This window comes from Lepisma saccharinum, chromosome 15 (assembly GCF_977018435.1).
Source record: "Lepisma saccharinum chromosome 15, izLepSacc3.1, whole genome shotgun sequence".
In the NCBI taxonomy this organism is placed as follows: Eukaryota; Metazoa; Arthropoda; class Insecta; order Zygentoma; family Lepismatidae; genus Lepisma; species Lepisma saccharinum.
Window position 1 is genome coordinate 41,757,624 of NC_139243.1, and position 14,407 is coordinate 41,772,030.

The 14,407-nt window shown below is 34.7% G+C and overlaps 1 protein-coding gene across 2 annotated transcripts in view; it reads right to left on the bottom strand.

Annotated features, from left to right (window-relative positions):
* Positions 1-334: 334 nt before the first annotated feature.
* LOC145999689 (uncharacterized) overlaps positions 335-14,407 on the bottom strand; it is a 278,774-nt gene continuing 264,701 nt past the window's right edge. Inside the window, exons 23-25 of one of the 2 annotated variants that reach the window (XM_083136904.1) lie at positions 12,786-12,917; positions 6,968-7,078; positions 335-845 (exon numbers count right to left, since the gene is read on the bottom strand). In XM_083136904.1, coding sequence (XP_082993030.1) covers positions 766-845; positions 6,968-7,078; positions 12,786-12,917 — 323 coding nt within the window. In that variant the 3' untranslated portion in view covers positions 335-765. The remainder of the gene's footprint in view (positions 846-6,967; positions 7,079-12,785; positions 12,918-14,407) is intronic. The other variant, XM_083136905.1, reaches the window with a different exon arrangement.

The window sequence follows — 14,407 nt, forward strand, 5'->3', positions numbered from 1 at the left end:
TTATCTGGATAACCACTTTATATGGATAAAATATTTCCCTACATAATGAATAACTACTATGCAATGATAAATGGTTTATATGCTTCTTCTGAAAAATCACTGTATCTGGACAAATATTACAACTTTCTGAATAACTAATACATATATTACTTTTAAAAACACTAAGTTGCTGACCAAGGCAGATTTATTAAGAAATAAAAACACTTAACAAGTAACGTTTCAACACTGCATCAGGGTCTTCCTCAGATGAAGAACTCTGAGGAAGACCCTGACACAGGGTTGAAATGTTACTTGTTAAGTGTTTTTATTTCTTAATAAATCTGCCTTGGTCAGGAACTTACTGTTTTTAATATGGAAACAAGACCTATATTACTTTTATTGAATATGCTTAAAACATGCAAAGGTGAAGCTATCATCAAAGAACTGTATATTCAAGTGGTACATAACTGCTAGAAATGCAGCAACTTATGTACATGGCGATACTTATTAATAGCTCCTACCTTCTTGTATTCACTTCCCAAACTCCTCTTTGAATTACACAAAAAAATGACAGTTGCATAGAATACAATCTGTAATCACATTACTTAAGCTATTGATTGCCAAAGCAGCCAACAAGTATAATTTTAATCAACAGACTTACTGCATGCAAATTGTAACTTGGATCAATCCTTTTAAACTACCAGCAACTTCAAAATGTTGCTACCGAGTATAAACTACAAAATACTACTGTTGGTTCTCATATTGAACTATTCTAAATTAAGCTACTTATTTCTTTCTATGAGAATTGCTTGCTTTTCTTTGCCAGTCCTCATGCTCCTTCCTGTGGCAGCCAAACCACTCTCTTTCTGTAAATCAAAACAAAACAAAGTGCATTGTAATAAACAACTTTTGCATATGGTTGAGTGTAAGGCAAGGCATGAGCCTTAATTTCCTCCATACAAAATAAGCGGTAAATAAATAAATAATAAAAACATCTTACACCATGTGCTGGCAATGTCATATTGTTCCAACATAACACACATTACATGCAAGTAAACACTCTTTTAAGTACCATTTCAGGAAAACACATGCCCTCTTCATTAGACATTTATTGTAATTTTAACACTATTACAATTATAACAGGAGAAATTTAACAAAAAAAGTTAAGCAATGAATCGTGTCATATATTATGACATATAAACTATCATTACATTGTTGAAGCTCAACTGCATTAATAGTGACATAACGATCAATTACTTATTTCTTATAACGTAATATAATTTCCCTTTAATCTGATTAATCTCCGCCTAGTGGGCAGGGTGTCTGACTGACATGTGGGAGACCAGGTTCAATTCCCAGGGTGGGTGATTTAAGGTTGGAATTCTTCCAGTTTTGTCCCCACTTAATGCGGTCCAGGGCTCACCTAGTCTCAAATCAATGGGTACCAGAGGGGGTAGGTAAAGGAGGCCGGAGGGTGATGCTGATGACATCAGCTCGAAATTGGTAAAGATCGAGAATGTGTGGGATTCTACCCCAACATCCTCTAATATGTGCCTTCATGGCACAGTGCTATATGCACGGGGAACTTTATCTCCGTCACTCACTTGGATCTCATATGGATATGTAAATGTCAGATCATATGAGCATAACATACAGTGTAACAGTGCAACTATTATGCTTTGTTTACAAAAGTGTGTACCATATTTAGTCATGTATAATGTGCATTTTTTTCCAAAACTTTTGCATCCCAAAACTGTGGTGCGTATTATGCACAGAATAATTTTTGCATGTTTACAGAACCCTATGATGTTATATATTGTTGTAAAGCTTGAATTCTGTAGTTTCTGAATATGGCAGCAGTTGAAATAAGCTCATCACAAAATGAAGAAACGTTCTGATTTTTGTGGTACTTTGGATGAAAGAAAAGATAAGGAGAAAGATTAATAATAATTAAAATGTGTTACTGGCCAAATAATATGACACATATGGAGTGTGTAAATGCCTTAATGAAAAAAATCTTGCTAACTGCTAGTTTGAGGGCCTTGAATGTTACAGTAGTCATGGAAAAAGTATATAGGGTAAGCTGGGGGAATTGGGAAGTATGTTTTTAAAACGAAGCTGTGTAGACTCTGATACTTGTTTTAAGACTTTGGACACAATTTATTATCTTGAGAACCGTCAATTACCATCTCTTAAACACACTTTAATTTTTTTCCCTCCTTATTTTATGCATTAAAAAAAATTAAAAAGTAATTTACAACCCAATTACCCCCATGGGGGTAATTTGGAGGTATACCTAGAACTCAAAAGATATTAGTGCTACAGTCTGTGGACAAAAGGCTGTTAAAAAAGAAAGTAAAAACTACATTTTACACTCAGTTTTAATAGAAGAAAAAAAAATTAAATAACAAATGTTTTTAGGAAAACTTCGCAATTTTCTTAAAACTAAAAAAAAAAACAATATTATCCCAGTATTCTAGGGCTTTGAAAACCTACTGCTTAGTTTATATATGTAGGTAAATGATAATACATACAGTAATTTTTTTGGTACAACCTAGAATTTTTTAGAGTATCTCAAAACTTTGAAAAACATGTGGGTAATTGGGAGGTAGTTTTCCCCCCTCCTTAAGCCCCGCCCCATCTTTAAAGTGCATGTATTAAGATTTTTAAAAATTCTTCATACTCCTTGGGGTATATTAACTTGTTTTAAGACTAAAAATCAAACAATTCCCACTTGATAAAAAATTAGTGTTACATTTAGTTAAGGCAGGACAAACATAGTTTTTCACTTTTAAAGTCAGAAAAGTGCAGTAGTCGAAACAATATTGTTTTACTCGCTGGAGAATTGAAGCAAAATGCCGGAAAAAAAAAAATACAATTAGATCCCAATGAATGAAGCTATCATTCCATGTACTAGTTATTGTTTTATGAAAATACAGGAAATTAATAAAAATAAAATAAAATGATACCCAGTTACCCCACCCACCCAATTCTTCCCGCTTACCCTAGTTTGAAGTGGTGTTCTTTTAGAAAAAGTAAAGAGAAATTGAGCAAAACCATGCATAAAAGGTTAAAGGCCATTTTCCATGATTTTTCACTTTGTAATGTAATGTTCTGCAACACAAGAAAAGCAATGCTGTTCTGGCAGAATTCGAGCATACACCTCCCATCACATGGGATGTGTATCAGCGGTATTAGTTGGGTGAGAAATAACAGAAAATAACTTCCTGAGTACTGCAAATCCATAATGTAATTTTGATCTCCCTTTCTACTATTACAACTAACTAACTCTCTAGCCTACTTAAACCCGAAGGTTCATGGCTGCAGCAACACAGGCCTTATGTAGACTTATTAGGGGATGATATAATTTTCTCAGTATGATATGAAACTTCTGTTAGGTGACTGTAATGCACAGATTGGCAAAGAAGAGACATTTAAACCCACAATTGGTAAAAAAAGTTTTCATGAATTAAGTAATGATATTGGTATAAGATTGATTACTTTTACAACCTCAAAGAATTTAATTGTGAAAAGTAACAGCTAGATTATGAGTTTCACCATCTGGAGAATGGTATATTTTGACTATTTTACCTCCAGAATATTTTACCTTGGGAACATCCATGGCCTCATATTCCTGTTTCTTGACATGTCTTTTTTACAGTGCAGAGTTATTGTTATACTATTACAGAATAAATATAATGGTTAAAGAGTGAAAGCTTTGGGATGCTACACACAGCGGAAGGAGAGGAAGGAGGTGGCTTGGGTTGGTGACTTACTGTTTACACAAGAGGATATTCTCCTCTTGATCCACATGGCAACATAGCAAAGCAACAGCTTTACGACCTACAACTAAGAAAGCTATTTCTTGAACCTGGATGATACTGCACATTATACACAAGATAAAATTTTAGTCACTTTTCTCCATCAAAAACTAGGATGCACATTATACATGCGTAAATACGGTACTACCACTAGTGAATTTGTTAATCTAGCTGAAACAGGATATGCTACAAGAAACAGAAACAATGGACAAAGTCAACAGGCATTTGTTGATAGGATCAACTTAAGGAATGGAATGGAAATTCTTAGCTGAGAATCCACACAGGTCATCTGCTTGTGAATCAACATTTGGCATTTTTACAAGTGGTACCTACAATTTCCTTCTGATGTGGAGAAGTCACCCAGACAATATCACATCTGTTTCTTCAATGGCCCTTACGACAAGACCACGAGGAACCATTACATAAAACACTAATCTGAAGGTGTCCAATTACTGGTCTCAATCCCAACCCTGATAAGTACAGGCATGACGAAAACACGAAATAACACACTGTTACGCTCATTTTTCAGGTTTTGTCACAAAATGAACCGCAAAATGCAAAACAATGTCAATTTAAATCCTTCCTTCTCCCCCACCTTTTGAGAGAGAGAAAAATGAAGGGAAAAGGGTGGGAAAACTATTTCTTTTTCTTTCTCTCCCAAGAGAAAGACAGAAAGACAGACAGACAGACAGACAGAGAGAGACAGAGAGAGAGAGACAGAGAGAGAGAGAGACAGAGAGAGAGAGAGAGAGAGAGAGAGAGAGACAGAGACAGAGACAGAGAGAGAGAGAGAGAGAGAGAGAGAGAGAGAGAGAGAGAGAGAGAGAAAAAACTGTCCTGAGAGTTACACAAATCATGGAAAATTGATAAATTCTGCTTTAAATATTTGAGAAGCAAAAATGGGCTCCTTTACACAGGAATAAACTTAATACTCTCACAACTACATAAATGTGCTATTAGAAGGGTAAAAGTTTATTTTGTGTAATAAGTATAGTTTTACATCAAATTTAGGGTTGCATTCACATTTTTACAATGGAATGTCATTTTATATACAACTTTTGATACCGAAATATACCCAGTTTTTGTACCAAAATTATAATCTTTTATTCACCATAAATATGTGGCTGTACTGACAAGAAATCCCCAAAACATTCATCATGTGGACCTTGTACAGATTTATGGCACAATATGGCACTTTTGAAGAACTGTACAAAACTAGAATGGCCTATGAAGACACTTATGCTCTACTTGCTGGCATAAGAACTTTTGCATGCAGTACAGCATTGTGTGAATCCACTTTCTCTGTGTTAACCTGCATCAATAGCCCTCAGAGATTGAATGTGCAGCAAGCGCCTGGCAAATCTTGTTTTTCTAGCATTTGAGAAGAAACGAGCATCGAACATAGATATGTCAAGACTGCTTCACAGGTTCAACAACATGAAGAATCGCGGACTCCAACTTTTTTAAGGCAGAGGTATGTACTGTAGTCACTATTATTGAATATTGTGCATTTTTCATATGGGATACAAATATTTGTGTAATCAAAAGTGTATGAAGTGTTTAGTAAGGAATGAGGTCAGTAGCATTCAATTAACACTTCGAGAGATGACAGTGTTTTAGAAGATATTGAAAAGAGGGTACTATTTGTATTATATTTCTATTTCTTTAATGTTTTATATTAACTTAATGACCCCCTTAACCCACACAAAATACCTTACCTTTATTTAATATGAAATGTTTTTTTAAAAAAGTCACTCATTTTATAAAGCCCCTCCCCCTGATAAACCGTGAGCCCTCCCCCTAGATCAATTCTAGCTACGGGCCTGAACCCAGCAAGTGTCCAATCATGTTGCCTACTTCTCCCAGTAATGCACATCATAAGGTGAAAGGGAAGATGTCACATTGGAAAGTAGAAAGGCTGTGGTATAAGTGGCATTTTGTGATATAGTCAACAAACAAGGAGCTACTTTCACATGTGGTTTCTACAAAAGAACACAGTGACACACTTGCTTGGTGCTTATACAATGAAGGTCATGTATAAGGGGCACCCATGTGAAATTGAGACTCTTGTATTAGCACTGTTTAAATATACAGAGTTTTGCATTTGATCTGGTAGATAGCATTGTATATCAGGATGCAAGTGGTCATCACAGGAAAGTAATAGCACGTGCTGAATCAAGTTGACTATATAGAGTGGTGACACAAATGTGTCCAAACAGGCCCAGCGAGCAGTTATTCAATTTTTGACAGCACGTGTTAGTGGAGCGAAAATTTATCACAGTGTGAAGGAAGTGTATTGGATATGTGTATATGTGTATGCGTATCTGTCACTGCATACATTACATGAACATTTGTAACACCCAACAGATGTACTATGTAGAATTTTAAGTGAAAAATGCAGGCTCAATCAGGACATGGACCTGGGTCTCTGGCATACTGTGCCATTCTCCACCACTGAGCTACCAAGATGGCCTGGCTTCACTTGATTTTTTGCTTTTGCTGTTTTACCTTGTGTAATCATCACTGAGTGGTACAATGGGATCTGTTGCCTTTGAGTGTTTCACTGTACAGTTGTGGTAGCACTGACAGTGACGATTACACAGGTAAAAGAGAGACAGCGAAAAGTCGAGTGAAGCCAGGCCGGATTGGTAGCTCAGTGGTAGAGCAAATCTGTCATATCTGGGATTGAGTCCTGGTCGATCCTGCATTCTTTGCTGAAAATTCTATGTACAGTCACGGACACTGCTGGGTAGTAACGATTCCACTGAAAGTCAATGTATTCACCCCTCTCTATTGTCCCAACCGGTTGCCTTGCAACTACCACATCTTCGGGAAACTACAAAAAAAAGTTCTTAAGGGCCACCAGTTCAGTAACAATGCCGAGGTCCAGGATGCCATTAGGTTCCAAAGACAACCACGGACGTTCTTCACTCAGGGTGTCCACAATCTTGGGATGCCCTGGGAAACATGTTTGAACCGACAAGGCGACTTATGCGTAGAGGATACATCGCCCATATATCACTTTTACTTCCTATATGTTTACATATCCCAACCAATAAACCATACCGGAGGAAAAAAGTATCACTTTCATTTGGGCAACCCTTGTTAATTTCAATGCATGTTTTACAAATTACAATGGCTCAATTTCCAAAACCAATATCTCTTACCTTGACAATGACGGCTGCAATAGTATCTTCGATCAGTCCAGTTTTCTTCTTTGCATTTTGCACACACTTTCAGTTTCTTATCTTTGGATTCCATCTTGCAAAAAGAACATCCTGAAATAAAAAAAAACATCTTTTTCACATTCTTGTTGATCATTATATTCAGCTTTTTAGCCATTAGGCACATTGGTCAGTTGAAACTGTAGAGACACTAGAAATTGCTTATTCAATTATTGTCATCCCTGGTTATTTTTTGACTGATAAAATCTGAAGTTTAGGAATTCTTGATCCATAATTAAAAAAACAAGGCATGAGGGCATTTTTTGATTTCTTAATACTAGAAATAAGACACATAATGGTGTAAAAGGTGGGCAGAGCACGGTGCTGAGCACATTACCTCCACAAAAGGCAGATTTTGAATGTGTGCAGCCCTATCTACACATCCCACCCCCTATATGCCCTTCTGGTATTACAATGCACAGGGGAAGCTTTACTTTTTCATATTTCTATACACGTCACATATTGAACATATTTCTGTTAACATCTCATATTTGAAAGAACCATTCTGTTATTTACTCATTACTTATATGAAAAAATGTTCTGTTAAGTAGCCTGGTTTATGTACAAAAAATCGCTTTTGTAACTTCTTTTCAAAAGGGAAGTGAATGGCTTTGAGATGATACTACTCTTAAGTCAATACTGATGCCAGTATATACACACACACAAATTCTTGGCAATACTGATACTTAAACCATTGTAGAATTTTATAATTGTTCAGAACAGCCATAAATGTTACTATATATTAGGGATGGGCCAATATGAAATTTTGGCCGATACTGATAAAGTACCGATATAAAATTTACCGATAACGATAACCAATATTCTACTGATCCAATATAAAATTAGAAATGGTCCTTGAAGAACCTGAAAGGTTCATTGACCTCCTTAATAAATGTGTGTTTCGAGTTGACTGCAGTATAAAAGAAATTGCATATTTAGACATTTACTTTTTAGAAAGTAGGGTATGGAGATTATCCATAAAAATTACAACAAAATGGCAGAATTTTGCACTAAATTATCAGATATTTATCGATATATCGGATCGGTAAAATAATCGATAATTTTAGTGATAAACCGATATGCCTATATCGGCCGACACCAATAAAGTACAGATTAATCGGTCCCATTGCATTGCAATTATTTTATCAGGCAACCAAGACTTTTGCTTACAAACATTATCTGAACCAATTAATAGAAAAACAGAAAAATAAAGCATAAATTTCAATCCTGGCAAATATTTTTAGTGCATAATTAATAAAAATATAGGGATGAGACAGATTAATCGGTACTCAATCCGTGTCGGGCAATATAGGCATATCGGTGTTTCGGTAAAATTATCAATTACTTTATCGATCCAAAATATCTACAAATATCTTATAACTTAGTGCAAAATTCTACTTTTTTGTATAATTTTTATGGAGAATCTTCATGCACAATTTTTTTAAAAAAGTAAATGTCTAAATATTAAACTTCTTTTGCATTGCAAAAGCTTGATCAATCTGGAAACACACATTTATTAAGGAAGTCAATGAACCATTCAGGTTCTTTAATTAAAGACCATTTGGAATTTTATATCGGATCGGTATTGGTAAATTTTATATCGGTACTTTATCAGTATCGGCCAAAATTTATTGGCACATCCTTAGCAAAATAGAATAAAATTATATATTTTGGAGGATATGTTGATCCAATATCAGTATCAGCTAATACAATTTGAACTAATTTTTCCCTGTTGTTAATGTTGGCTCAGCCAGAGAGGTGAAGAACTTGTCAGTTTTTTGATAAAATATTTTCTGTATTATACCTTATGGTAGTAGTATGAATAAGAATTCATATAACTCTTTCCAGAATTAACACCCTTTACTAGAGAAATGTATGTGAGAAAGAGATAAAAAAGTTGAAAAACAATTGACATTTCTTTTGGGAAATGGCCATTGATTTTCAAAGAAAATGTCCATCTTTAAGAAGCTCTGTTTGTTTGTTCATTAACTTTAAGCATGAATAAATTAAACAGATATTATGAACATAATTTCATTCCATTAGCACTGTATCATTAACAAATTGATAAGATTTGAATGGAGCAAGAATTGAGGCCTCACAATTGGCTTTACATTTGTTATGCACTTTCTGCGTGCAATCATAACATCTACACATATCTTTGAAGTGATGTTAATGGTTTTAATTAATTCCATAATTATGCATTTAAATAGCAATTTTTTTTTTTTTTTTTTTTGTAGTAGTTCTGGTGTGTGTGTGTTTATATTGTGTTATAGTTGTGATGTGTTTGTGTGTGTCTTGTGTAGTAGTTGTGATGTGTTTGCGTTCGTCTTGTGTAGTAATTGTGCTGTCTAATATGTTTGTGTTTGTCTTGTGTAGTAGTTCCTCCATTCATATCGGGGGTTAGGCGTAGAGCTGACAACTCTGCACTGTAAAAAGACATGTCAAGAAACAGAAATATAAGGCCATGGATGTTCCCAAGGTAAAATATTCCGGAGGTAAAATAGTCCCCCGTTCGGATCTCCGGGTGGGGACTACTTTGGGAGGTCCCTGGACTAAGGATAAGGTCTACGTTAGGAATAAGGATATTAAATTAGGCACCTGGAATGTTCTGAGCCTTTACCGGCCTGGGGCATTTCAGTGTACAGTTAATGAGATAGTCAAGTATAAATTAGATGTAGTAGCTGTCCAGGAAGTTAGGTGGCCAGGAGAAGGGAATTGTAAAACTAAAAATTATACTTTTTTCTATGGTGGTACTGAAAATCATAATTTTGGAACAGGCTTTTTCATAAATAATAGAATTATCTCGGCTCTTAAAACAGTAGAATTTATTAATGATAGGATATCATATGCAGTTTTACAGGGTAGGTGGTGTAAAATTATTTTAATAAACATACATGCACCAACGGAAGATAAAGATGATAATACTAAAGATGATTTTTATACAGAGTTAGAACAGGTCTTTGATAAATTTTCTCAGTATGATATGAAAATTCTGTTAGGTGACTGTAATGCACAGATTGGCAAAGAAGAGACATTTAAACCCACGATTGGTAAAGAAAGTCTTCATGAATTAAGTAATGATAATGGTATAAGATTGATTACTTTTGCAACCTCAAAGAATTTAATTGTGAAAAGTACCACTTTTAAACATAAAGATATCCATAAATATACCTGGTCTTCTCCAGATGGTAAAACTCATAATCAGATAGATCATATTCTTATTGATAAGAGAAGGCATACTAGTATAATTGACGTTCGTACATATAGAGGTGCTGACTGTGCCAGTGACCATTATTTAGTAATTGCTAAATTAAGAGAAAGACTCTCAGTGATAAATCATAAGCAACAAAATCTAAAAGTTATAAAATTTGATACAGGAAAGTTTGCTGATGAAAGAATTAAGAAAGATTACCAAATTAAACTGTCAAATAGATTTGATGTTTTGCAGGATTTAAATGATGATGAAAATATAAATGAAACAGACGTAAATAAGAATTGGGAGCACATACGTAATGCAATAGAATCAGCAGCTAAAGAAAGTATAGGATACCATAATCCAAGAAAAAGTAAGCCATGGTTTGATAATGAATGTCATAATCTAATAGAAATAAGAAATCAGGCTAGACTTAGGTGGTTAAATAACTCGGATGATACAAATCTAAGCAATTATAATAGAATAAAGCGAGAAGTTAACCGCACGTTTAGAAGTAAAAAAAGAGATTACTTGAAAAGCAAAATTAACGAAATTGAAACAAACAGCAAAAATAAAAATATCAGAGATTTATATAAAGGTGTAAATGAATTTAGAAAGGGGTGGCAACCTAAAGTAAACTTGATAAAAGATAAAGACGGTGATTTTGTAGCTGACCCAAGCGATATTCTAAATAGATGGAAGAACTACTTTAATGATCTTTTAAATGTCCATGTAGGAGATAAATCAGAAGTAAATGAAGTACACACAGCAGAACCTTTAGTTCCAGAACCTAACTTGACTGAAGTTAAAGATGCTATTAAAAGGCTTAAGAATAACAAAGCACCTGGCATTGATTTAATACCAGCTGAGTTAATTAAATATGGTGGAAATTCATTAATATGTCAAATTCATAAATTAATTTGTTTAATATGGAATAAAGAAGAAATCCCTCAACAGTGGAAAGAATCCATAATTGTTCCTGTGTTTAAAAAAGGTGATAAAATGAACTGCAATAATTACCGTGGAATTTCTCTACTCTCAACAACATACAAAATATTGTCTAACATTCTTTTAACAAGACTAACCCCATATGCTAATGAAATTATAGGTGATTATCAATGTGGATTTAAACGTAACAGATCAACTACAGATCAAATTTTTCACATCAGACAGACACTTGAAAAAAAGTGGGAATATAATCAAAATGTCCATCAGCTATTCATTGATTTAAAAAAAGCATATGATTCGGTCAAAAGAGATAAATTATATAATATATTAGTAGAGTTTGGAATACCTAAGAAGCTTGTTAGTATGATAAAAATATGCACCAGTGAAACAGAAAGTAAAATTCGTGTGGGTAATAATATGTCTGACAAATTTATAATTCATGATGGGTTAAAACAAGGAGATGCATTATCTCCATTGCTCTTTAATTTTGTCTTAGAATATGCTGTAAGGAAGGTAAAAGAAACTAAAGAAGGACTAAAATTAAATGGTGTGACTCAGTTGTTAGCATATGCAGATGATGTAGACTTACTGGGGGATGATATAAATACAATTAAGAATAATGCTAAAATATTTTTCAAAACTGCTAAAGAGATAGGTTTGGAAGTTAACAAAGAGAAAACTAAATATATGCTTACAGGCCGAAACCAAGTGTTAGGTAATAATCAAAATCTAATTATTGATAACAACTCGTTTGAACCAGTTTCCAAATTCAAATACTTAGGAGTAATATTAACAAATGAAAATTATATTAAAGAGGAAATAAAAAGTAGGCTTAATTCAGGAAATGCATGTTACTTCTCTCTTCATAAACTTTTGTCTTCTCGTTTAATATCTAAGAAACTAAAAGTTAAAATATACAAAACAGTAATTTTGCCTGTAGTATTATATGGGTGTGAAACTTGGTCCCTTACATTAAAAGAGGAACATAAATTGAGAGTATTTGAAAATAAGATCCTTAGGAAAATCTTTGGACCTAAAAGGGATGAGGAGACAGGTGAGTGGAGAAGGTTACATAATTTAGAACTACATAATTTGTATTCATGTCCAGATATTATTAGAATAATTAAATCAAGAAGACTTAGGTGGGCAGGCCATGTGGCACGAATGGGAGAGGAAAGAGGAGTTTACAAGGTTCTTGTTGGGAAACCTGATGGTAAGAGACCTGTAGGAAGACCAAGACGAAGATGGAGGGACAACGTTGAGATGGACCTAAAGGAAATCGGTAGGGATGGAAAAGAGTATATAGATCTTGCTCAAGATAGGGACAGATGGAAGGCCTGTGTTGCTGCAGCCATGAACCTTCGGGTTTAAGAAGGCTAGAGAGTTAGTTAGTTAGTTAGTTAATAGCAATTTCTTTGAATCATTCCATGTTTTGCAATTTTTAACATGTTGTGATATTTATAAAATCATAAATTATGTAAAAGTTGTAACTAAGTAAAAATCGGTAGTGATCTGTCAACAGGATGTAAAGAACAAATTATTAACGTAAAAAAAATATTTTGCATAATTCTTAACACTGATCAATTTTCGTTATACATTAGTAATAAATGTAATGCATACTTTTGTCATTTTTTCCAACGTTCATTGGTTGATTGCATACTGTCTGACTGGCTTTGTTCTTTGGCTTCTCTCCATTGCTAGGCTCGGCAGGAAGATCCACTTGTACACTACTATCAACTGTTCTCGTGCATTCTGCAGAAGGTTAAGAAAATAAAATATCATGCATACAAGTTGATGAAAACAATAATAAAAACATGCCCTCCACTGTCTTATTGATCAATTAATTACCTTCAACATTTCAAAACAACAAATATGAATCCTCAGTTCACATTCATGGCATAAATACAGTTATACTCAGAGGTAAGTTACACTCTCATATGTACAGAAGCAGAGAGTTCGGCACTGTTTACAAAAACACTTTAGACACCTATCGATGCTGCTGATTGGACCTCTGTTATGCAATGGATTTCATGGGTGTACCTTGAGGCCTAACTTTGAAGCAGCAGAAGCGAAAAGTTTTTCAACCCATAAATATAGCCTCCATGATTATTTTGCTAAATGACTGCTACATTTGCAAAAAATCATAAAAAATAATTTGCTTTAGTAATGTGATTATTAAATGCCGACCCTGCCAGAGGCAGGAAACGGCAAAGGATGATGATGATGAATGTGATTATTAACATACAGCTTAATGAAACACTTAAACACATTAATTATTTATACAATAAATTAATGAGCTCAATGCTTGTTCTGTTTCGTTCTGTTTCTGGAACAAACACACTTTATAAACTTAAAAGAGAAGCTTGATTCAGAAGTTTGGAAAAGTACAAGTTAATGTATGTTTAAGATGCTCAATGATTTGCTTCATTTTACTTCTCTTTTGTGCCACTTTGGCTAATTTGCGAAGATGGGGATGAGTGATGATATGATGAAATTGATGAATGGACACTCACAAATATCCATGCCCGGGCCAGGATTCGACCCTGGGACACCTGGCATCATAGCACGATGTCCTAACCACTCTGCCACAGGGGCTAGCAAGATGCTCAATGAGGCAAAAAGGATGACCAAAATGTGTTGCAGGTTTGCAGCAACAGATACAACACAAATTTTGCATTCTGGCTGGTTTTAAAGAGGCACATGTTTTAGCATATTATTAAGTGCCACAATGTACAATTTGTGCTGTGGCTGTTACAGAAAGTAACCACAATCCATCTGGCATCCCATGTCAGTGGTGAACTGATCAGCAGTGCAACCTCCGGCCAGCTTTAACTGCTCGCCCCTATGTACTCATTAGAAGCTGGGTGAGCCCCAGAGCCTCTAATCAAAAGCAATGTCAGAAAAATATGCACCCGACATCAATAATCACAGGAATGAAACCTGGGTCCATCATGACTTCTAATGATAGATATTTTCTGTAGATATGAGGGGTGTTCTGAAAATAAGTTTCACAAGTATTTCATTCACAAGACGTTTTATTCAGGAAAGCAAATGCGTATACACCTATTCTACTTTCCCACATAGATCTTGACAACAATGAGACACTTGTTGTACCACTGCACTTGTTCGGAAAAGCCTTTTGCATAAAACTGAATGCGTGCCTGCTTACAGGGAAAGTGCTGGTGGCACATTCCGTACCTATTTTAGAGTTGGGAACAAGGGAAGTCATTAGGTCCAAGATC